Below are 25,571 nucleotides of genomic sequence, written 5' to 3'. Positions count from 1 at the left end.
GGGCAAGAGCAGGTCTCAAAATGACCTGATATAACTCTCTGTGATGTGCCCCCTTCCTGAACCAGCTTCTCTGCCCTGCCTCCTCCTCATCCAGTTCAGGAGGGTGGACACAAAGAGCTGGTGGGGAAAGCCATGTGGACTGAGCAAGCGAGTGGACCGGGGACAGGCAGGAGGCGGGAGGTAAGTGCGCAGGGCAGCGTTCTGACCACCCTTCCAGCTCCCAGGGGTCCAAAGAAGACTGGATTTGGGAGAATAAGGGGCGTTATCTCTGTATCAGGGGGTCCCAGCACCAACTAGCCGGGCAGAGCTCTGGCAACCCTTCCAGCACCCAGGGGTCCAAAAAAGACTGGGTTCAGGAGAATAAGAGGTGTTATCTCTGTACCAGGGGGCCCCAGCACCAAGTAACTGTACCTTCTTCCTCCTTTCCCCTTCCCTCCTCCATCCCAGTTCTCTCCATTGTGTGTTTTTTATTTCCTGGTTCTTGGCACAGAGATCTCCAAAAGAGGAGCCACCCACCGCACAGGATGGATGGTGGCAAAAGACCTTGCGGGCGCTAAAGACCCTTCTGCTCTTCAGTATAATCCTTGGTCTTTCTCTGCTGCTTTGGGGCTACGTGTTCCAGGGCTGTGGTCCTTGTAAGCAAGATCCTAGATCCCCCCACAGCCCACTCTCCATCCACCCATCCATCCTCCCAAGACCCACCATACATCCTGACCCCTGGGGGCCCTGGGTTCCCAGCCTCGTGCCCCGTGAATCCCTCTCCTGCCCATCAGTCAGACCATTTCCTCCTCATCAGGGTCTCTGTCCCTTTCCCTAACCAGACACTTCTTTGCTTAGCCCCTTGGGGGGAGTCCTCATTGCTTCCTCTTTCGCAGCTCTGAGCTTTTCCCCACAGCCCCTTGCAAGACGTCTGTGTGTCAGGACATCCTGGATCTCTACCTGGCCTCTGGGAACATGAGTGTGGCCCCCTGCACTGATTTCTTTAGCTTTGCCTGTGGAAACATCAACAGGACTGGCAGTCCTTTTCAGGCTCTTGCAGAGGAGAACAGGCGCCGAGTTCGAAGAATCCTGGGTAAGGGAATCAGGATGGAAGGTTTTCTTGCTGGAGGTGCCATGGAGCCTGGAATGACCACGACTGTCCCCTCCAAGCCTGTGTGGCTGGGGAACAGCCAGCTTGTGCAGTGCTCCACTGGCTCCTAGGGAACTTCTGGGTTTGCCTGTCCATCCCCATGCATTTCCCGGCAGATCCTGCCTCTCTTCCATCTCTTCTGGTCCCTCTCCTCCTCATTTCTTTACCTGGTCCCTACCCCCTCACCTTTCCCATCCATCCACAGATATCTGTGTTATCTCCCTTAAAATTTCAGTCTCTACCCTGTGCCTGATGTCTTCCCACACTGGCGTCTCCTCAACACCTATTGCACTTTAATGATTCTCCCCATCGCCCTCATTCTCCAGCCTTCAAGTCCTTCTTGTCCTCTAATGCTCCCTTGCGGGTGTTACCCTCTCACTCCCATCATTCCCCAGATCCCCACTCTCACAGTTATCTCCTGTCCTCTCTGAAATCTTAGACCATGGCATGCCAGTTGAACTAGAAGGAAGCTGAAACTGGGGTGCCGGAGATGGGTGATTGGAGATGATGGTGGGAGGAAAGAAGGGGCAGAGTGGGTGAGACGTGATGGAGGGGCTTCATCTGATTGTGTGTAAGGGAGGGAATATCAGTTCAGTTCAGTTCAGTTCAGTCACTCAGTTGTGTCCGACTCTTTGCGACCCCATGAATCGCAGCATGCCAGGCCTCCCTGTCCATCACCAACTCCCAGAATTCACTCAGACTCACATCCATCGAGTCCGTGATGCCATCCAGCCATCTCATCCTCGGTCGTCCCCTTCTTCTCCTGCCCCCAATCCTTCCCAGCATCAAAGTCTTTTCCAATGAGTCAACTCTTCGCATGAGGTGGCCAAAGTACTGGAGCTTCAGCTTTAGCATCATTCCTTCCAAAGAAATCCCAGGGCTGATCTCCTTCAGAATGGACTGGTTGGATCTCCTTGCAGTCCAGGGGACTCTCAAGAGTCTTCTCCAACACCACAGTTCAAAAGCATCAATTCTTCGGCGCTCAGCCTTCTTCACAGTCCAACTCGCTATAGAAGGACACAAAAGACATGCTGGAGGAAGGGGAGGACCAAGTTAAAAACCCTGGAGGTAGGAAGATTTCTGTAGCTGGTGGTTCTTTTGAAAAGAACTGAGAGGCGAACCGTCAGGCAGGAACCCAGGCCACCAGGAAGTAGGAAGGTGATCTCAGGATGTTGGTGGATGGTGATGTGGACTGAGGAATGACAATGCAACCAAGGAGATGCATTTTCTCTATAAAGGAGCCCAGAGACCCTGTTGAGAGTATCAGTTGGAATTTGGAAGAAATAAATGTATCCCTTTGCCCTCCTTCTTCTGATGGAAAAGAGTGGAGGTGGGTGTTCCCCACATAGCAGAGGGCCAGGCTTTCAGGTAAGGTACAGAGATAAAAAGAAAATGTACCCTTCAGACAGATTCTGTGGCCCACAATACAACAAAAAGATTTCAGGGGGCCTGAGTGAGTGGGGTTAGATAGGAGAGGGTGGAGGATTCCAGTGGTGTGTGTTTGGGTAATTGTCACGTGTGTGTTTGTTTCCTGGGATCAGAGAGAGGGCAGAGTCTGGACTAGGGGAGCCCGCACCGGTCTCTTGGCTTTGCCAAACCCTTCCTCATGTTCTTCCGCTCCAATCCCTTGAAAGTTCCCTGATTTCCCTGATTTTTCTAATTCCGTCATTCATCTCCCTCTTGCCTCTCGTTTCTACTCTTTCTGCTTTTTCCATACTCCAGTTATTCCATCTCTTCCCCCCACACCCTTGTCTCTTCCTCTTTATTGCCCTTCTTACATTTCCTTTCCTTTTTTTTTTTTTTCTTTTTCTTATGGTAGACATTCCACTTGTCTTGTGGAGTATGAGATCTATCTTACTCACACCCACCCCCCCAAACCGAGGATTGAACCTGGGCCCTTGGCAGTGATAATGCAGAGTCCTTACCAGGGAATTTCCTCACCTTTCCTTTATCTTCCTTTTTGTCTTCTCCATGTTCTTATTCTTCCAACAAATTGATCCAGCTCATGACTTGCCTGGTGGTGCAGTGGTAAAGAATCTGCCTCCCAAGGCAGGGAACGTGGGTTCAATCCCTGGTTTGGGAACTAAGATCCCATATGCCATGGAGCAACTAAAGAAGCTTACACACCTCATGAACACAGCAGAGCGAAAAAGGAAAAAAAGAAGTTGTTCCCCTCATCCTCATCCCTGGGTTCTTCCCCTTCCTTCCTTTTCCCTGAGAATCCGCCCTTCCTTTCCTATAACCTTTCCATCTCCCACCTTCCCTGCTTGTTTCTAAGCTGCCTCAGTCCTTTAATTCTCCCCCACTTCCTTTCTAGAGACCCCAGGTTCCTGGCACTTGGCCCCTGGGGAGGAGAAAGCCTTCGGATTCTACAACTCCTGCATGAACACGGATGCCATTGAGGCAGCAGGGGCCGGTCCCCTCAGACAGGTTATTGAGGAGGTGAGACTGGCACGCCTACTTTTCTGGATGCAAAAAGCACACAAGACCAATGTGTGCTCAGGGCTGCCATTTTTTCTTCCCCATAGAGGATGGATCTCTTTCCTAGGGGTTTGGGAGGGAAGTGGACATGGCAATGATTGGTGGACACATCAAGACCTTGGCTGAGGGTAGGAAAAGGGGGACAAAGCTGGAGCCCCAGAAGGAACAGGGGACTCAGGGTAGAAGTCAGGATGTAGCAATGGTGGTGAGGGCTGTGTTGTGAGAGACTGTATCCCTGTGCTGAGCGCTGTTTCTTTTCTTCCCAGCTTGGCGGCTGGCCGATCTCCGGTAACTGGACTGTCTCCGGTAACTCGACTCCGTTAGATTTTAACCAAACTCTGAGCCTTGTGATGAGTCAATATGGTCACTTCCCATTCTTCAGAGCCTATTTGCAACCTCTTCCCACCCCTCCATACCTGCCAGTCATCCAGGTGAGGGATGCGCTGGCAAAAATGCAGGCCTGCCTCAAATTTGTTCTTAGACCAAAAAAATGTGCAATCCAGGAAAGCGACTTAACTTTGTTGTTATTGTTCAGTCACTATGTCCTGTCTGACTCTTGGAGACCCCGGACTGCAGCACACCAAGCTTCCCTGTCCTTCACTATCTCCTGGAGTTTGCTCAAACTCATGTCCATTAAGTCAGTGACGCCATCCAACCATCTCATCCTCTGTCATCCCCTTCTGCTGCCCTCAATCTTTCCCAGCATCAGGGTCTTTTCCAATGAGTCAGCTCTTCCCATCAGGTGGTCAAAGTATCAGAGCTTCAGCTTCAACATCATCCTTCCAATGAATATTCAGGGTTGATTTCTTTTAGGATTGACAGGTTTGATCTCCGGGCTGCCCAAGGGACTCTCAAGAATCATCAGCACTGCAACTCAAAAGCGTCAATTCTTCAGCATTCAGCCTTCTTTATGGTCCAACTCTCACATCCATACATGACTACTGGAAAAACCATAGCTTTGACTATAAGGACCTTTGTTGGCAAAGTGATGTCTCTCCTTTTTAATACACTGTCTAGGTTTGGCAGAGCTTTTCTTCCAAGGAGCAAGAGTCTTTTAATTTTGTGGCTGTAGTCACTGTCCACAGTGATTTCAGAGCCCAAGAAAATAAAACCGGTCACTATTTCCACTTTTCCCCTTTCTATATCCCATGAAGTGATGGGGCCAGATGCCATGATCTTAGTTTCTTGAATATTGATTTTTAAGCCAGCTTTTTTACTCTCCTTTTTCACCCTCACCAAGATACTCTTTAGTTCCTCTTCACTTTCTGCCATTAGAGTGGTATCATCTGCATATCTGAGGTTATTGATATTTCTCTCGGCAATCTTGATTTCAGCCTGTGATTCATCCAGTCCAGCATTTCGCATGATGTACTCTGCACATAAGTTAAAGCAACAGGGTGACAATATATAGCCTTGACATATTCCTTTCCCAATTTTGAACCAGTCAGTTGTTCCATGTAAGGTTCTAACTGTTGCTTCTTGGCATGCATACAGGTTTCTCAGGAGATATGTTAGGTGGTCTGGTATTCCCATCTCTGAGAATTTTCCACAGTTTATTGTGATCCACACAGTCAAAGGCTTTACCACAGTCAATTAAGCAGATGTTTTTGTGAATTCTCTTGCTTTCTCTATGATTCAATGAATGTTGGCAATTTGATGTCTGATTTTTCTGCTTTTTCTAAATCCAGCTTGTACACCTGGAAGTTCTCAGTTCTTATACTGTTCAAGCCTAGCTTGACGGATTTTGAGAATTACCTAGCTATCATGTGAAATAAGCGCAATTGTGCAGTAGTTTGAACATTCTTTGACATTGCCCTTCTTTGGGATTGGAATGAAAACTGACCTTTTCCAGTCCTGTGGCCACTTCTGAGTTTTCCAAATTTGCTGACACGTTGAGGGCAGCACTTTAATGGCCTCACCTTTTAGGATTTTAAATAGCTCAGCTGGATTTCCATCACCTCCACTGGCTTCGTTGGTAGTAATGCTTTCTAAGGCCTACCTGACTTCACATTCCAGGATGTCTGGCTCTAGGTGAGTGACTGCACCATTATCTTTAGAGACATTAATTAATGTTGGAACCAGGGACTTGAGGTGAGATTAGGTAAGAGAGCAGCAGGACCAGTTCTGGGAAGACCATCTTTCTGGTCTTCCTTGTTGCTTATCTGAATCATCCCTGGAACACTGGACTCGTTCCTCCTGTGCCTGTACTGCTCTTCTCTTATTTACTTTTCAGTTTCCCCAGAGGGAGCTTTTTAAACCAAGAGCTGATTATGCTATTGTCTCTGTTTAAATGCCTTAAATGGCTCACTGGGTCTTCAGGATCTGGTTCTTAATCCTTAAGGAAGCCTTGCAAGTCTCCCTCTTACAAACTCCTCCACCCTTATTTCCTCCTTATGCCCCAAGGCAAGCTCGTGCACTTATAGCTCCGAGGATAGTTCTCTGTTCTTTGCATGTGTGGCTCCCTTTGCCTGCAACACCACTCCTCAATTTGTACACTCAGCCTGGAAAATTCCTATTTTTCACATTTTGGTTTTGATGACTATCCCTTCCAGGATGTCCTCACCCTTCCCCTGACTGCAATGGAGGTGGGCCTCTCTGTTCTCCCATTTCACGTGTTCTCAGCCTTGAACCCTGTGTTGAAGACTAAGCCTCTTAAAGACAGGTTCACACTTTATTCATCTCTGGTCCTCGAGACCTTGCACAGGGCCAGACATCTGGAGGCCCATGCCAGGTGTTTGTTGAGTGGGTTAATAAAACCTTGGAGGCAGCGGTATTGTGGGAGGCAGTGTGATGCTATATATTTGGCCCCTATTTTCCAAAATTCCACAAAATTACACTAGCATGAATATACAAGAACTGATAATCCTTGTGAGGTATTCTCAAGTTCAGCTCTCAGGGTGTGCTGAGGAATGTAACTGGTGCAGCCTTGGGAAATTAGTTAAGATCTGAAATGGTTAAGGAGAAGCTCAGAGTGGAGAACTGGGCTGAGCCTTGAAGCCTGGTTGATTCACCTAGGTGACAGTGAAGCTAAAGGGACTTAAAAGGGCTGTAGGGAAGTCCTGAGATTAGGGAGGAGCCAGGAACAGTGTGACCCCTCTGTGGGTCAGTGAGGAGACTGGTCTCTTGAATAGAGGATTTGGGGTTGTGGGGTGCAGTGGGAGGCAAAAGTAAAGCTGAAGACATGAGGTTGAACCTGACTCTTCCCAGCCTACAACATCAGACTGAGGTGATAACTTTTGACATAATAAGTAGGCGCGGGTGGCGGGGGGGGAGCTATGGAGTCCTTTCAAATGTGCTGGTTTTACATAATGCCCAGGTAGAGTCAGCGGTTTTTGAGGTCAGCCCGGAGGTGCTGAGGAATCTAGCTGAGCAACCTTGATTCCAAATGGAGATGATTATGACAGAAATGGAAATTGGGGCCAGGAGGATGTAGACAACTTCATCCTAGTGGTGACTGATGGTCCATGGTGATTCAAGAGGACCTGGTGACTGGCTGAAAATCAATAAAAGAAGTGGAGAAATTAGAAAAGGACCCCACAGAGTTGGTTTGGTGTGCATGGAAGGAGGGTGGCTCCCGTAACCTTGAGACTAGATGGTCTCTGAGGGGAAATGCAGGTGGAGAAAATGACTTGAAAAGGGACACCCCAGTGAGGTGGGGTCAGAGAGGAGGAAGAAGGGCCAGGAAGTGGGAGTCAAACCAGTTCCACTGAGTCACAAAGAACAGGGGAGAGGACAGTTCGGGAGGGAGGTGTTATCTTTGATTCCAGACACTTCTGAGCTCAGAAAAGTAAGGAATGAGGAGACACCACTGGAAACCTTCTGGTTGCTGTTGTTCAGTCCCTAAGTCTTGTCTGACTCTTTGTGACCCCATGAACTGCAGCACACCAGGCTTCCCTGTCCGTCCCCATCTTCCAGAGCTTGCTTAAACTCATGTCCATCGAGTCGATGATGCCATCCAACCGTCTCATCTTCTGTTGCCTGCTTTTCTCCTGCCCTCAATCTTTCCCAGCATCAGGGACTTTTCCAATAAGTTGGCTCTTCCCATCAGGTGGCCAGAGCATTAGAGCTTCAGCTTCAGCCCTAGTCCTTCCAGTGAATATACAGGGTTGATTTCCTTTAGGATTGGCTGGTTTGATTTTCTAGACATAACATCAAAACAATCATGAAAATGGATTCAGCTTGTATGGAGTTAGGAAGGAGGGACGTTGAAGTAGCCACATAGATGACTTTTAGTTTTTTAAAGTTTGGACATGAAATGTGACAAAAGAGTCAAGTGAAAGCTTTTTTCAAGATAGCAGAAAAGTTTATAGCTCCAGGTAGAAGTAGGGGATTGAAGTCAGATAAGACAAGCCAAAAACATGGGAGAAAAAACCTTCAGGACAGAGATAAGGACACACCAGTGCCAGAACTAGGGTGAGGCACACAAGGGGAGTGGGCTATCATCCTGGGGTGCAGAATTTAAGACGGTATCAAAAACTCAGTAATCAAATAGTATTTCAATAAATATTTTTTAAAATGTCAAAATCAATGCAAAAAATGTGACATTTTGTTCATTGTGAATTAAAAAAAAATTTTTTTTTTCCTTCCCCAAATGGATCAAAACTCTATTGCAGACTTTTGGGGAGATAGCGATGATTTTTAAAAATGATCAAAAATACATTGTGGATTTTAGGGGAAAACGCATGATGAGTAAAGTTTTGCTGTTACATTCTGTATGTTTTTTTTTAAAGCATTAATTTAGATTTTAAAAATTTCAATGAAAACATGATTGATCTTGATTACTGAGTTTTCAGTACCTCTCTTTTCTTATGGAGCATAATTGCTTTACAATATTGCGTTAACTTCTGCTGTACAACAAAGTGACTCAGCTGAATGTAGACATATATCCCCTCCCACGTGAGTCTCTCTCCCACGGCCCCCTCCCACTCCTATAGGTCGTCACAGAGCACCGAGATGAGCTCTCTGGGCTGTGCAGCAGGTGCCCAATAGCTATCTGTGCTAAGCATGGTAGTGTAATTATGTCAATGCCAGTCTCTCCATTTGTCCCATCCTCCCCTTCCCGCGCCCCCACCAGTATCTGCTTATCCATTCTCTGTGTCTGCATCTCTGTTCCTGCCCTGAAAACAGATTCATCTGTAACAGTTTTCTAGGTTCCATATATATGTGTTCATAGATGATGTATATTTTTTCTTTCTGATTTACTTCACTCTGTATGACAGACTCTAGGTCCATCTACATCACTACACATGACCCCATTCCATTCCTTTTTCGTGGCTGAGTAATATTCCATTGTATATAGGTACCACTTCTTCTTTATCCATTCCTCTGTCGATGGACATTTAGCTTGCTTCCATGTCCTGGCTATTTGCACCCAATATGGGCATCTCACACCATTTATCCTAGACCTGGCTCTGGCACAGGCAACAGTTCCCTACAGGACATGGGTTATTATGCTTCTCTCTTGCTGAGCACCCCCAAGCTGGTTGAAATACCTTCTTTGTACATTTGCATGTTGGTACATTTGCATGTTGGTCCCTTAGCCCCAGTCTCTCTCTTTTTTGGCTTTCCCACTCCTCCTCTTGGCCCCCTGCAGTCCATTACCTGAGTCTCCCTTCCTGGTCCATCCCCATAGCCCCACACCTGGCCTCTCCTTCCTCCACATTCCCCACTTCTCTCAGCCTCTCTTGTGTCCAGATAGACCAGCCAGAGTTTGACGTTCTCCTCGAGCAAAAACAGGAAACAAACTATGCCCAGGTAAGATGGTGCCGCAGACCAAGGTCCTGACCTCTGACGCTGGAGAAAGGCAGGGGTCGATGGTGGCTGTGACTGAGGTTGCCTTTTCCCCAGATCCTGCGGGAATACCTGCATTACCTGAATCGCCTGGTAACCTTGCTGGGAAGAGACCCAAGCCAAGTGCATGATGACGCCTCCTTTTTCATCTTCATTAACTCACAGCTGAACCAGATGCTGAAGTCTGGGGAGCAGCAGCGGGCCCAGGGCAAAGTCTTCAAGATGGTCACAATTGACCAGTTGCAGGTGCCTTGAGCCAGGGGCTGAGGGAAAATGGGCATGAGGGTCTCACTCCCAAACTTTTTGATCTTCATGTCTTCTTTCTCCTCACTTCTTTAATTCTTAGTCCACCCCTAACTTTCCTGACTCCATCCTTTCCCCAACCGCTCCCCTTCCCAATCCCTCTTCTATCCCAAGGGAAGGGAACCCCCCTCTCTTTTCCGGTCCCCCCTCAACCTCTGTCTCTCTCCTTTAAGAGAGTGGCCCCTGCCATCGACTGGTTGTCCTGCTTGCAAGCAACGTTCGCACCGATGTCCCTGAGCCCCTCTTATCGCGTCGCAGTCCATGACCTGGAGTATTTGAAAAACATGTCGCAACTGCTTGAGAAGCAGCTGTTGAAGCACAGGTTTGCCCCACGTCGGGGGTGGTGATGGAAAGAAGGTCTGAGGACCTGGAGGTCTCAGAGGCAAAGGACACTGGAGGAGGCAGGCTAGTAAGGGCCTTGCAGGAAGATAGGAGCAATCCAGGGCCATGTGAGGGCAGGGAGTGGGTGGGATGGACAGCCTAGGAGGGCATAGAGGAAACAGGAAGAGGGGCTTGGAGGGCATGGGTAAGGAAAACGCACACGAAACGAGGGATCCAGGTAACCAGCAAGACACAGGGTGTGCTGAATGGAGCAGAGGACGGTTTCGGCATTTGGTGTCTTAGCAGCTGAGGGGTGTAGGCGGGAGAAGGAGGCACATGGAGGAGTTGGTGGAGGAGACGAAGGCTGGGAAAGCTGGGGAAAGGCTGCTTCTCAGCTGTATTTGAGGATTCTAAGCCCATTGTGGGAAAGATCAGGAAGCTCTTGATGGACCCTGAAGGTCGGGAGAGGCAGGGTGAGGCTCCGTGTTGGGCTCACTGCTGGCCCTGAGACTGTGTGGCTGCCCCTTGGATACAGTGGCTTCCTCCCGGGACCTTGGACTCTAAGCCTTTCTTCATAGTAACTCAGTGGCAGCAACATCTAGAAGCTTCTTCAGAGGGAAGCAAACAACCATTCACACGGGTGCGAACAGGTCTGTGTAAGGATAAAAGTCAAACCCAGTGAGAGAGTTGCCAGCAGGGCAGAGAAACATCCTGGGTCCCAGCTTTGGTGTTCTTAAAAGATGCCTCTTAAGAGGAGCTGAGGTGTCCTGGTTGTGGAAGTATTTGAATCTGTTTTGTTAAATCGAAGTCCAGCCTTCTCCCCACTGTGACTTGAGAGGTCTCCTTCATTTGGTTCTTTCTTCCGTCATTCTCCACCATCAAGCCAAACTACAGCAAGCAAGTGTTAGTGTTAGTCACTCAGTCATGTCTGACTCTTTGTGACCCCGTGGACTGTAGCCCACCAGGCTCCTGTGTCCATGGGATTTTCCAGGCAAGAATACTGGAGTGGGTAGCCATTTCCTGCTCCAGAGGATCTTCCTGACCCGGGGATCAAACCCAGGTCTCCTGCATTACAGGTGAATTCTTTATCATCTGAGCCACCAGGATAGAAAAACTCTTCTTAAAACAGACAAAAGTTTTGCACAGTGGTTGCCAGGGCCTGAAAGGTGGAGAAATAGAGAAAGGTTGGTGAAAGGGTGCCAACTTTTAGTTATAAGATGAACACTCTCAAGATCCAGTGTATCGGGTAGGTCAAAAATTTGTTCTGGTTTTTTTGTAATATAGTATGAGAAAGACTGAAGGCAGGAGGAGAAGGGGGCAACAGAGGATGAGATGGTTGGGTGGCCTCATTCATTCAGTGGACATGACTTTGAGCAAACTCTGGGAGATAGTGATGGACAGGGAAACCTGGCGTGCTGCAGTCCATGGGGTCACAAAGAGGTGGACATGGCTGAGCAACTGAACAACAACTATGGAAAAACCTGAACGAACCTTCTGGCCAACCCAATATAATATGGCAACTATAGTTGATAACATATTACAGGCAGAGCTCATTTAATTTTGCTTTGCTGTATTTCACTTTGTAGATACTGTTTTTCCTTTTTTTTTTTTTTTTTTCAACAAATTAAAGGTCTGTGGCACCCCTGTGTCAAGCAAGTCTGGGGGCATCATTTTTCCAATAGCCTCTGCTCGCTTCATGTCTCTGAGTTACATTTGGGTGATTCTCATGATTTCTCACCCCTTTTCAGTATTATTTTAATGGTTAAAGTGATCTGTGATCCGTGAGCTTTGATGTTACTATCCCAATCATTTTGGAATTTTTTTCACAATGAAGTGTTTTTAAATTAGGGCAAACAAGAAAAAAAGAAAAGCTCTTCTTGACGTGTTCACATGCCGAGTAGTTATTCTCTATAAGTAAGGTTTCCTTCGTAGCTCAGATGGTAAAGAATCTGCCTGCAGTGCAGGAGACCTAGGATCAATCCCTGGGTCAGGAAGATCCCCTGCAGAAGGAAATGGCAATCCACTCCTGTATCCTTGCCTGGAAAATCCCATGGACAGAGGAGCCTGGTGGGCTGCAGTCCATGGGGGCTGCAAAGAGTCGGGCACAACTGAGCGACTGACACACACACGTACAAAGGGAGGGTTTTCTGGTGGCTTTCCCAGAGCCTGGGGGTATATCATCAGTCTCTTTTCTCTCCACAGGGACTTCCTGCAAAGCCACATGATCTTCGGGCTGGTGAGGACACTTTCACCAGCCCTGGACAGTCAGTTCCAAGAGGCACAACGATTGCTGAGCCAGAAAGTGGGGGAACTGACAGGACGCCCACCCATGGTGAGGAGAGCAGGGGAGAAATTCTCTTGGGTGGGGCACTGACCAAGTATCTGCCATCTGGCGGGATACATGTGGACATAGCTCCCTGGGAAGGGGTGTGGGAACTAGATGCCCCCCAACATCTGGGCCTTCCACAGAAGCCCTCAGCGCTTACGCTGAGAGCTGGGACGCCAGGGAGCAGACCCTTGGGCGCATGTCTGGCTACCTCCAGGGGCTTTTTGCTGAGTATTAAAATCTAGATAGAAAGCTCTAAGCTGATCAAGAACTGCTTTTCCTTTGTCATGATCTCTAAACTATTCACCGGGTTATCCTGAGCGCTGTGACTTGAGCTGTACATACAGGGTTCACTAGAGTGAGACGCGGTGCGGCGGGCAGGAGGTTCGCTAGAGCAAGACGCGGTTTAACGGGCAGGAGGTGCCCTAGAGCAAGAGATGGTGTGGCGGGCAGGGGGTTCCCTAGAGCAAGAGATGGTGTGGCGGGCAGGGGGTTCCCTAGAGTGAGACGCGGTGCGGCGGGCAGGAGGTGCCCTAGAGCGAGACGCGGTGTGGCGGGCAGGAGCCTTCGCTCTGTCTAGGTGGCTCCAGTGTTCCGTGTCCAGATGTGCTTCATCAAGAGCTCATCCCTGATACCCCTGGGGTCTGTCAGCCACACTGTGGGCTTCGTGGTGCCGATTCTGACATATCAGAGTGCAGGGCTGTGTACCAAACGTGCTCCACTAACCAAAGTCCACTCTGACCGTACTCAGGACCGTGAACTTTGAAATCCTAGGTGGACACATCCCAATGTAAGTGGAAGCATCTAGAACATTAGATGGCCTCCAGCCTCTGTGACGCTTCAGGGCAATCTTGTTCATCACTGGGTTTCTTTTTTTAGTAATTTGTGGATCATTTCTCTGCCTTGGAGGAATTCGTGGCTTTGGCAAATCTGAACTATCTATAGAATTTGAAGAAGGGAATTGTAAACATAGGGAGTGGAATGTAGTTATTGCCTATGGAGACTTTAAACTGTGTTAAGCATTTTTCTAAGCCCTTTAAATGTAGGAGTTGATTTGATCCTCACAGCAGTTCCATGAGGAGGGCAGACCATGCTGTCCTTGTTTTATTGGTAGGTAAACTGAGATCCGAAAGTTAAGGATCTCATTCAAGGCAGTATAGATGCTAGCTCGTTAGAGCTAGGATTTGAACTCTGGCTTCAGCATCTGTGTGCTTAATCATTGCAAAAAACAAACAAAAAAACCCCAAAAACACAAAACAAAAAAAATTCTCTAGGATATTCTCTCAGGTGGGCTAGTCCCCAAGAGCCTTCTGCCCAGTCTTTCTCTTGACTCAGAGGAGACAGTGCCCCAGGCCCTCATAGTTGGGATTGCTAGAAAATCCCTGGCAACAAACAAGTTCGTGTAAATTCCAGAACCGAGGTCTGGTAGTACTTTTGGAAGGGTATAAGAATGCCAATGTTGACATTCACATTTAAAACATTTAGAAGGCTCACAAATTTCTAAAGTCATCACCCTTTATACACACATATACCCTTCACATATATATATTATAAACCTTATCTCTCCCCATTTTTTGCTGGTTAGTTACTAAGTCACGTCCAACTCTTTTGCGACACCATGGACTGTAGCCCACCAGGCTCCTCTGTCCATGGGATTTCCAATGTAAGAATGCTGGAATGGGTTGCCATTCCCTTCTCCAAGGGATCTTTCTGACCCAGGGATCGAACCCAAATCACCTGCATTCAACAGGCGAACTCTTTACCGCTGAGCCACCGGGGAAGCTTTTAGGATATGTAATTGTCCATGGACTTTAAAGCTGAGTCAGACTCTACCAACAGATAGTTCTGTGACTTGACGAAGCCCCTTCCCTGGTCTGGAATGGTACCAAATATGACGCATAATAATAATAGCTGAAATATGTCGAGTAGTTACTCTGTATCAGGCAGTGCTTATTTTATTTACTACTCTCAGAAATGCTCTGAGGGCCTTAAAAGGACAAGCAACTTTCCCAAGACCAAACACCTCGTAAGTGAAGAAACAGACTCCAAAACAGGTCTGCCTGACCTGTGAGGTCACATTTTTAACAACAAACTGCAGGGTTGAGAAATAGTGGGTGGTAACAAAAAATGCTTTGGCAAATTCTTTCTATAAAGATCAAGATAGTAAATTTTTTTGGCTTAGTGGTCTGTGTGAGCTGTGTTGCAACCACTTATTTCTGTCCTTGTAACATAAGAGCAATCATATGCTCAGTAGATGAATGGGTGTAGCTGTGTTCTAAGAAAGGTCTTGTTTAGATGCTCTCTGAATTTCCAAGAGGGAGAGATCAGGGTTTAAATGGTCAGTGAGATAGCTGAGCAGGAGGTAGGCCATAAGGAAGCAGTGTCTAGGGAGAGGAAAGTGTTTTCCGGGAAAGGAAAGAATGTCATCTCATTGCGACAAGGGAAGGCTAGTTGAGGTTTGGTGCAGTGTGAGGGACCCTCTTGGTGGCTCTGGCTGAGAAGAGGTGACAGGGCTTGCTGGAAGGCTGTCCTGCTTGCCTGGAGGGTTGAGAATCAGCCTGGAAACCAGTGCAACTGAAGCAGAGAAAGCAAAGTGTAAGAATAGGGAGGAAATCAGTGCTTCCCGGGTGGCTCAGTTGGGCAAAGAATCTGCCTGCAATACAGAAGACATGGGTTCGATCCCTGGGTCAGAAAGATCCCCTGGAGGAGGGCATGGCAACCCACTCCAGTATTCTTGCCTGGAGAATCCCATGGACAGAGGAACCTGGGAGATTACAGTTCAAGGGGTCACAAAGAGTCAGACACGACTGAAGCGACTAAGCATTGGCGGGGGTGTGCGACCCCATAGACGGCAGCCCACCAGGCTCCCCCGTCCCTGGGATTCTCCAGGCAAGAACACTGGAGTGGGTTGCCGTTTCCTGCTGCTGCTGCTGCTGCTAAGTCGCTTCAGTCGTGTCCGACTCTGTGCGACCTAGGAGGGGATTATACCAGGCCCTGGTCGGTCACCGTAAGGTCTTAGGTTTTTCTCTGCATGTAACAGGGGCCTGTAGAAGGATTTATCTGTTTTATGTTTTAAAAGAACATATTCTGTAGGTAAGCAGCAGTCTCCTGATGGATGTTTGGTGTGAGAGGGGGAGTGGAGTCAAAGACACCATGCAGCTTTTGGCCTTAATTGGACCAAAATGTGTATTTCCATCTGATGGTCGTGAATTACAGATGTCTCACTATGTTCTTCTGAATAAATTCCAATTTGTAATGCTCTTATTCAGAAGGGCTGTCAGGTCTCATCTGACCATATTTTGTTTATTAATTTTGGGTATATGTAGTCAGTGAAAATGGCTGTTAAGCCAAGTTTTTCTCTTATTAAACTTGAGAAGCTGAGTTTGGGAAATTAAAAGCAGAACTTCACATTTGTGTCTGTTAAGGGTAAACTATTTAGGTTTACGCCAACAACATCTGTGTTTACTCAGGGGATTTTAGCCTTTGTTTCAGTGATCTGTGATTTCTGCCTTGAGTCATTTGTGATTTTATTTACTGAGTCTTCATCTGGATTACTGGTAAGATTCTGCAGAGGAAAGAGTATTAATTCAGGTTATTGAAGACCAGTGTAGTCAGCAATCCGTTTATGCAACAAATATTAATTGAGTCCCTATTTTATGCCAGACACTTCTCCAGATTCTTTGGATTCTTCATGAACAAAATTGATGGAAATCTCTGTCCTCAAATGTTTCTATTCTAATAGAGACAGAAAGACTATAAGCTAAATAAAATACATTGGATGGTATTGAAAAAAACTGAAAGTGTTAGTCATTCAGTCACGTCCCATTCTTTGTGACCCCATAGACTTGCCCGCCAGGCTCCTCCATACATGGAATTCTCCAGGCAAGAATACTGGAGAGGATAGTCATTCCGTTCTCCAAGGTATCCCGACTCAAGGTTCAAACTCAGGTCTCCTGCATTGCACACAGATTCTTTACCATCTGAGCCACCAGGGGATGGTATTAAGTGTTATGAAAAAATAAAAAAAGGAAAGCAGGAGAGAGATACCTAGAGTGGACATGTTACAATGTTCAGTGGGGCAGTCAGGGAAGCTTGTACTAAATTGGAGACATTAATCACTGACATTCCCTTCTGGGTCAGCCAGTTCAGAATTCACTCAAACAACACTGTTATTTAACATGGATTTTTCCATCGATTTCACAAGGACATAACTTACGGTTGTACCAGATGGTATCTTGAAATCAAGATAGCACCAACAGAATGGAATAGAGCTTGAGAATTTACAGAGCATGTTCTGTGTGGTATTTCCCCTGTTCTCCCAAGCAGCTCTGTGAGCTAGGCGGAACAGGCATTAGGCTCCTACGTATAGCTTGTGTAATTGAAGTGCGAGGGTGTAAGTTATTACAGTAATTCACACTTAGTAAATGCTGAATTCTCTATGCAGTGGCAGAACCACCGTGATCCTGGAGCATGAATCTGGCTCTTGGGTGTGTTTCGTTGGACTCTAAAGATTTTTACAAACTTGTCTTGAATGGCTGACTTTCAGAAATTAGGCAATGACACACAAAGAGAGTTCCAGCCCTTTTGGTTGTTGTTTTCAACGTGAGTGCTGAGGTAGCCTCTTCCCAGGGCAACAAATGACTGGAACTGAGGGATGCAGCCAGTAGGCCTGGATATGGGGTTGCCATCACCCCTTCTGGTCCTGGGGTTCTGATGTTGGGCTGCTTCTGTTATTTATGGTACCTCACGGCCCCTATTTGAGTTTCTGACTCTTGATCAACTGTTCATTCTAATTTAGTGACTCTTTAAAAATGACGACATTTATTTTTAGTGCTATAAATATATTTATTCTTATAGTCACGTTACTTTTAGAAACTATTTTATATCGAACTATAGTTGATTAACAGTACTGTGATAGTTTCAGGTGAACAGCGAAGGGACTCAGCCATACGTATACACGTATGCATTCTCCCCCAAAGCCCTCCTCCCATCCAGGCTGCCACATAGCACTGTTCGCACTTTCCTGTTCTTTACAGTAGGCTCTTATTGCTCAGCTGCTCAGTCGTGTCCGATTCTTTGCAACCCTGTGGCCTGTGGCCCGCCGGGCTCCTCTGTCCACGGGATTCTCCAAGCAAAGACACTAGAGTGAGTTGCCATTTCCTCTGCCAGGGGATCTTCCCAACCCAGGGATCCCACCCATGGGTTGAACCCACGTCTCCTGTGACGCCTGCATTGGCAGGCAGATTCTTTACTACTAAGCCACCTGGGAAGCCCTCAGGTCCTTGTTGGTTACCCCTAAAAATGATGACATTTGAAAATAATTTTGACATTATTCATTCCCAGTTATCCTACACTGGCCCTCAGAGTGCTAGTCACTCAGTTGTGTCCCGGATACTGAAGCGGGTCGCCATTTCCTTTTCCAGGTAATCTTCCAGATCCAGGGATTGAACCTGGGTATCCTGCATTGCCAGTAGATTCTTTACTGTCTGAGTCACCAGTGAAGCCACCAGGGGCCCCAGAAGTTACACATGACTTTCCAGGTGTTCAAAAATAATTGGTTTAATGATTCATTCTAGAATTGTGTTTCAAAATGCGCATTAAGGATTCCTGGCTCACCTGTAATCTCTAAAATCTACTTTCCCCTTACTGAAAATTGCACAGAAGTCCACTCCCCTCCAGACTCTTGGAGTTTTTCTTGATTTCTTTCATGTTTGTCATTACCCATGGTTCAAAGGTTCTATCTGCAAATATTTTTCTTTCTTTTTTTAAAATTTATTTTATTCAAGTAGAGTTTTTACAGTGTTTGTTAATTTCTGCTATACAGCAAAGTGATTTAGTTTTATATATATATATAATTTGTAGAGCACGTTCTGGGTAGTATTTCCCCTGTTCTCCCAAGCAGCTCTGTGTGTATATATGTATATACACACACACATTGTTTTTGATATCCTTTTCCATTATGGCTCATCACAAGATGTTGAATATAGTTCCCTATGCTATACAGTAGGACCTTGTTCATACACTCTCTATATAATAGTTTGCATCTGCTAATCCTGAACTCCCAATCCATTCCTTACTCACATCCCTACAATTTTTTTTTCTGTCTCTTGACCTATTGAGCCTCATTATCTTGGATTTGAAGTATTTCTTCCTTCCTTTATATTTTAACAGTGATTTTTTTTTTCTTTCTCTACAATTAATATGGTATACTCTATCATCTCATGTCTCGAGAGACAACTCAGATACTGATAACCCCCAGCAGATGAATACGTAACCTGTCAGCCTCCACCCCTGAGACTTAACATTCATTTATAGATCCTGGAAGTTACTTTCCTGCATATAGAACATACGATTCAGCACAGTTGTCACAAGAAGAGTCACAGAGTGGCACAGGGACAGCAGTGAGTGGTCCAAGGTGGTCTCCGTATGCTTCAGGAACCAATCAGGGTCTACCATGGCCCAGGCTATGGGCTCTAGCATGGAGCTGACAAAGGCTGCTAAGGGCAAGTATAGGCAAAAGGGATCAGAAACAACTCAAGAACCAGGAGGGGCAGACAGGGCAGGCAGATCCACATGATCAAGCTCAAGGCTCATGTGCTCGCTGCTGTCCTGGGTGCAGCCCTCCACCCGCTTCAGCTGTCTGCTGAGAAGCAGTCTCAGAACTGAGCTTGTCCTCAGGAGGCTGCAGGAGATGAACCCAAAGGTGGCCGGCAGAGTCTGCACCTGTCACCAGCATTGCTGTCAGACCCAGGGGCCTTTCTATTTGTTTTTCATGTTTGTGGGCTTCAGAGCATCAACTAATACAGTATCAAAAGTGTCTGAGTCCCTTCTCACCAGCAGAAGGTCCTTAATAGACCTCATGGCGAGGGGGCAGACAGGAACACAGAGACATGGGCAACTGGGTCTGGAGCAACCTCCAAAAAGGCAACCATTCCAATAGGCAGGCCCAAGAGTGTCTTCAACAACAGTAGTGGCTTTCCTTTCTCTTTCCTCTTCCATTGGAAGCCCCATGAGCAATCTCCAACCTTAGGACCAGAATGTATGGTGGCAGCCTATGTCACTTTCCTGCCAGGAGACCCTGGAGGGTAAAGAAGCAACAGGAATGAAGTCTTGTGACTTCATCCCACTCAACCCAAATTAGCATATTAACATGTTTTTCCTAAGTCCCCACTCAGCTTTCCTTACTCTTGCTTCCTTCAATTCATCTCTCACATGCCCTGCCTCATCTCTTCAACACCATCCACACCAGCATCTCTCTCTTGTTCCTTATTCTTTCCATCCTGCTGTTTAAAACCACCCTGATCGCCAAAGTCCTCTTTGAGTTTTTATCTATCTGTTTCTCCACCTTTGAAGGTATCCATCATCTCATCCTATATTCTTTTTAAAAAAATGTATTTCTTTTGTTTTATTTATGTGACCGTGTTGGACCTTAGTTGCAGCACACGGGACCTTTGTTGCATCATGTGGGATCTCTAGTTGTGGCACTTGGATTCTCTGGTTACGGTGTGGGCTCCAGAGCACATGGGCTCGGTATTTGTGGTATGGACTTCATTGCTCTGTGACATGTGGGCTCTTAGTTCCCCAACCAGGAATCGAACCCATGTTCCCATCCCCTGCATTGCAAGGCAGAGATTCTTAATCACTGGACCACCAGGGAAGCCCCTAATCCTATATTCTTTTCCCTGATTCGGCAGAAATCTCCTTAGCTCTCCGAATTGCATATATTTAGTCTTTTCTTTTTTCCTCTGCTCCTACCAAGCAATATGGTATCTAAAACTCAATTTGGCTCTGATAACTTTCTTCTTTATAAGAGAAGGTCTTACCATTTGCAGAGTCGGGGAGGAAGGCAGGAGGCAGGGAAAAATTTCCTTCTTCAGTTCCTAGTTTGGGTAAAGAAGCTTGAGAGGAGGGGTGTCTTCACTGGGATCCCTGAGCCGTGCGCATGGTGGGAGGGGTGTGTGGTAGGCAGGGACGAGGTGGCAAGCAGATCTGCCGAAGTGAGAGGCTTGGCTCTGTGTGTGTAGTAGTCACTCAGTCGCATCTGACTCGTTGAGACCCCCTGGACTGTAACCTACCAGGCTCCTTTGCCCATGAAATTATCCAGGCAAGAATACTGGAGTGAGTTGCCATTTCCTTCTCCAGGGGATCTTCCTGATCCAAGGATCAAGCCAGGGGTCTTCTACATTGCAGGCCGATGCTTTACCGTCTGAGCTACTAGGGTTGAATCTAGTCCTGTCCTTCCCAGGAGCCCTTTAGTTATCCAGAGGGATGCTTCCCAGAGGCCTTGCTTTCGAATTCAGTAGGCAATAAACAAGGATAGTTTGCCCAGCCCAGGCTCATGACTAATGCTGGAGAAGTTCTGAGCCCCTTTGCGCTAAGCAGCAAACCCCCCCTGTGTGTCACCAAAACGGTTTATAGACCAAAGGGAGACAGATGCAGGAAGTCCAGAAAAGAGAACATCCCCTGGGGGAGAGGGTCTAGGCAAGCCTGGCCTGGAAAAGTGGATGAGGAAGAACTCTTGACAGGAGCCGCTCATTTCAGCTTTGTCTCTGCAGCCGGTCCACCCTCGCTGGATGATGTGCGTGGAGAAGACAGAAGCTTTCTTTGAGCCCACACTGGCCGCCTTGTTCGTCCAGGAGACTTTCAGATCCAGCACCCATAATGCTGTGCGTGAGGGCTCCTCTTCAGCTGACGTCCCCTCACCCCTTCCCACCCAACCCATCTTCTCGACTTTGCCCTTCCTGATGGTTTCCATGGTCAGAGAACCAGGCAGTTAGAGAATCCAGAGAGGGACACGCAGCACCCCTAGAGTCTGCATGGTTCAGTCCTGAGGCACAGAGTCCGCACGGCACACACCACCCTGAACAAGCCACCCGGCTTTACTGCTCATGTGTTTCTTCAACCATAAAATGAGAAAACTGAACTCCGTGACCTCTCAGCCTACTCCTTTCTGTCTATGATTTTTGAACTACTTGTGAAACTATGTAAGAATGGCAAGCTATCACTGTAAGAACCACCCATGGTAACTACTGAATACCTCGCAGTGGCTACCATGTGCGTGGTACTCTGGTAAGCGATTCACATGAACTGCTTTAATTCCTGGTATCACAGAGGGGTTAAGTGATTTACCCAAGACCACACAGCTACCCCAAATAGTGGAGTCAAGGTTTGAACTCAGGTTGCCGATGTTGTCATCTGTTTTCCTCCATCTAGAAAGGAAGTATGCAGGATGGTAGACAGCGGAGAAAGTAACTCCACAGTCAGGCTGCACAGCTGGGACGGCTTTAGCTTGTTGGGAAGCGTACGAACCCGGGAAGATGGGGAGAGGAAATGCAGGCCTTCAGAAAGATGGCTGAGGAGGGCTCTTGAGAGCAGAGAAGGGGATGGTGGTCCTCTTCCTCCCCCAGCTTTCTGAACGGATTGCCTGGCCAAAAGGATGGTGTCTCCCCTGCAGGCTGAGGTCTCCCCACAGACAGGAACTGTCTCCCCCGTCAGCTCTTAGGAGTCACCCGTCCCCACCTTCCTGTTCTGTGCTTGGTACCTCCTTTCCATCGCCACAGCTCTCTGTGCCCTGAGTTTTTGCTCACCCAGCAGATACCACTTCATCTTTCCGAGGTCTTCCTCCTCCTGGCAGCTCCTCAGGGCCAAGGCCCCTTCCTGGAGGGCTGGTGGGCAGGACCCAGGACTAAGACTGATCCTGATCCCATTTTCTTCTCCCTGTGCCCTCCTGCCTGTAGGCCATGGAATTATTCACTACCATCAAGGATACCCTCATCTCTCACCTTCATACAGTTCCCTGGATGGATGGAGAGACCCGGGCAGAGGCCCAGGACAAGGTAAGGCCAGGAGAAGGAGACAGCATGGGGATGTGTAGTGGGTGTTAGCGGAGCTGGGATCAGGACAACACAGTGACTGGGGAAGGGTGCTCAGTGCACCAGGCAAGTGTCACCGCCAACGTGCCGCACGGACACCCTGGTGACACCACCAGAGGAGGGGACAGGGCAGTGAGCCGGAGAAAGCCCCTATGATGGACCCGAGGTCATTAGAGTCCTCTGCCTTCATGCCTTCCCAGCTTACCCAACTGCAGGTGAAGATGGGGCCCTCGGAGTGGGCCCTGAAGCCAGACCCGGCCAGACAGGAATACGACGACGTGAGTACCCCCCGGCCAGGCCCTTTCTGATCCTCAGCTTCCTCATCCTCTGCGCTATCTGAGTAGCAGACAGTCATTTTTCCTGGTTGACCCTAACCCACCCCTTCCCTGCCCTGGTAATGACTGGGCTCAACGGGTGAGCAGCCACACAATGGGGCTTCCCTGGTGGCTCAGTGGTAAAGAACCTTCCTACCAGTGCAGGAGACATAAGAGACACAGGTTTGATCCCTGGGTGTGGAAGATCCCCTTGAGGAGGGCATGGCAACCCACTCCAGTATTCTTGGACAGAGGAGCCTGGTGGGTTATATAGTCTGTGGGGTCGCAAAGAGTCAGACATGACTGAAGTGACTTAGCACGCACAGCCACACTGTAGGTTTTGCCAGCAGAAGAACAGAACTTTTTCAGGTAATGGTGTGTGTGTGTACACACTCACACCCATGCATTTGTGTGACTTGCTTGAGTGTGTGTGTGTGTGCTAATATATGTGAAGCTGGTTTGCAGTAGCACACAAACTGGTGTGTTACTGCAAACTTGAGTGTGTGTGTGTGTGTGTGTGTGTATGTCTGTGTGCTGATGCTCGTGAAGCTGGTTTGCAGTAACACACAGTGGTGTCCTGGCGCCAGCTTTCCACCGTTGTGGGGATGTGTCTGGGTCAGGACTTAACTGCCTGCCTCAGACAGCCACATCAGGGTGTATCAGTGTGTGTCTGCATTTGTCTCCATGTATTTGAGTCACGTCCTGGCTCCTCCCAGGTGCAACTTGGACCCAGCTTCCTCCAGACCTTCCTGAGTTGCGTCCGCTCCCGCCAAGCCAGAGTCATCCAGGGGTTCTTGCAGCCTTTCTCCAGTCACAGGTATGAAAGCCAGGGAGATACAGACACCCAGAGACAGCTGTCCATAATTCCCAGGAAAGACACGGAGGTTCAGGGGAACAGCAGCAGTCCTTCAGGAAGGGCTTCAGGTAAATGATGGAGCTGGAGTTTGGGTGTGCTCTTCCCGCAGGTGGCAGGTGCCTCCCTGGGGCCTCAAGGCTTCCTATTCAATACCTGACAACGTGATGGTCTTCCCAGCCGGGCTCCTCCAACCCCCATTTTTCCACCCTGGCTACCCCAGGTATGGGCCATTCTCTGAGGTGGGCAGGAAGTCTCCTGAGAGTCATGGACCAGTGTTACAATGAATGATGGACGGGACTTGTGGTTGAAGAACTGGGGCCAAACCTTGGAAGGATTCTGAGGGTCAGACGAGCCCTTGTCTCCCTAGAGCTGTGAACTTTGGCGCTGCTGGCAGCATTATGGCCCGTGAGCTGTTGCACATCTTTGACCAGCTCTGTGAGTAGCAGCAGGCCATTGGCAGGACTGGCAGGTGGGGCCATCGGGAAGGTGGGTGAGGTCCCCAAAGTTGGCCCAGAGGAGGAGGCAGGGAGGCTGTGCCAGGGCTCCAGCCCTGGGTGTGTCCTGGAGCTCTTGCAGCTCTCCCAGGAGCTAGCGCGGTTTGCAGAAGCCCCACGTCTTCATCTGGGCATCACTCCTCACCGTTTCCCCCGCGTGCCCCATTTTCAACAGTACTCCCCGGGGGCTGCCCGGCCTGTGACACCCGTGCCCTGCAGAAGGCACTGCTGTGCCTGGAACGCCTCTATGCTGCCTTTCCGTCACCCAGGGGAACCTCCTTCGATGTCTCCCGCACGCTCCTGGAGGATGCTGCAGACGCCGGGGCACTGGCCATCGCGCTGAAGGTAACACATCCCAAGGGCTGGGATCTAGTTTTACCAGTAGAGCAGATAGCCTGTCGCTAGTGTTTCCTTCCACCATCCCTCATGCAAATATGCAAAGCTTTCTGCCCTTCACATCCCTACTGAACCGCTGGCAACTTGAGGACTCCCACCCCCACTCCACAAGCCCTCTTCTCGAGGCTATCCACTGGTCTTACAGCAAGGATGTCTTCTCCTGGTTCAGATCAGTGTGTCAGTGCTGAACTTGGGAAGGACCAGGAGCTGGTTTTGGATATTGTATATAGGGCATCAGACTTCCAGCTGGCTATGGGTCTGGAGCCTAAGAGCAACTCTCCATCCCACCCCCATATCCAGGCATACAAAAAGAGGCTAGTACTGTTCCGTGGGGAAACCATCCTGCCCGGCCTAGACCTCAGCCCCCGGCAACTCTTCTTCCGAAGCTATGCCCAGGTAAGCCGCCGACATCTCCCACCAGGGCTTAATCCACGTCAGATAAATACCCTCCCATTAATGCTCAGAGAATCTCTCCTGCCTGAAACATCTCCCCCCAGTGTCCCCAACCCTCTGCTGCACAAATCCACACTGTCACCCTTTCATACTTGTGCCCTGGGGACCATCCTTCATCCTACTATAAATTCTTCTACGGAGTCTAGCACTCTCTTCAAAAAAAAAGAGAGGAAAAAAAAAAAAAAAAAACTTCATTCCTAAATTCCTCCTTGAGATGAGACCAACTTTTGTCTTCTCTCATTTCTTCTAGAAATACAGATGCCTTCCAAAAGAGCCTTAACAGACTATCCACGGATCATATTCCTCCTTGGAGACCCCGCCCCTAGGTGGGGTCCACACCTGACATATCCCCCTGCCCAGTGCCCTGTATTCCCTCAGAAGACACTGTCCCCAGTTCCCCAGGACACTTGTAGACCCCCACAGAGTTCTCACAACAGACCTGCCTCTAGGGCACTTTTAGATGTTATGATGACACAGTTCCGCCCTCACCAGATACCCGCTGCCAGACTAAATGACCTACAAATGGCAAATATCTTCTTCCTCCCTGAGGCTGGGAGCGCTCTGTCCGTGCTTCTGTCTTTGTCTGCTGTCCCTGGTCACCAGGCCTGCTGTGTCCTGCTCATCCGATGCTCTGCTGTTCTCCTCACCCCGTGTGGACCTCTTTTTCTCCCCAGGTGATGTGTAGGGACCCCAGCACCCAGGATCCTCAGGACATTCACAGCCCTCCTACCCTTCGAGTCCACGGTCCCCTAAGCGACAGTCCAGCCTTCACCAGACACTTCCGCTGTCCCGAGGGGGCCCTCCTGAACCCCTCCAGCCGCTGCCAACTCTGGTAA

At 48.4% G+C, this 25,571-nt stretch overlaps 1 protein-coding gene across 1 annotated transcript; it reads left to right on the top strand.

The window, feature by feature from the left end:
• Positions 1–132: 132 nt before the first annotated feature.
• Positions 133–25,571, top strand: KEL (Kell metallo-endopeptidase (Kell blood group)). Its single transcript, XM_052638825.1, has 18 exons — positions 133–180; positions 491–635; positions 896–1,072; positions 3,447–3,571; positions 3,877–4,041; positions 9,305–9,364; positions 9,458–9,646; positions 9,877–10,025; positions 12,227–12,356; positions 20,906–21,016; positions 22,088–22,186; positions 22,423–22,500; positions 23,253–23,353; positions 23,502–23,612; positions 23,760–23,827; positions 24,062–24,231; positions 24,583–24,678; positions 25,410–25,571. Exons 1-18 carry the CDS (start codon positions 133–135, stop codon positions 25,569–25,571), a joined length of 2,184 nt encoding a protein of 727 aa, XP_052494785.1.

Source organism: Budorcas taxicolor, chromosome 4, assembly GCF_023091745.1.
Source record: "Budorcas taxicolor isolate Tak-1 chromosome 4, Takin1.1, whole genome shotgun sequence".
Lineage (NCBI taxonomy): Eukaryota > Metazoa > Chordata > Mammalia > Artiodactyla > Bovidae > Budorcas > Budorcas taxicolor.
This window is presented reverse-complemented; position numbering and strand designations above follow the sequence as displayed.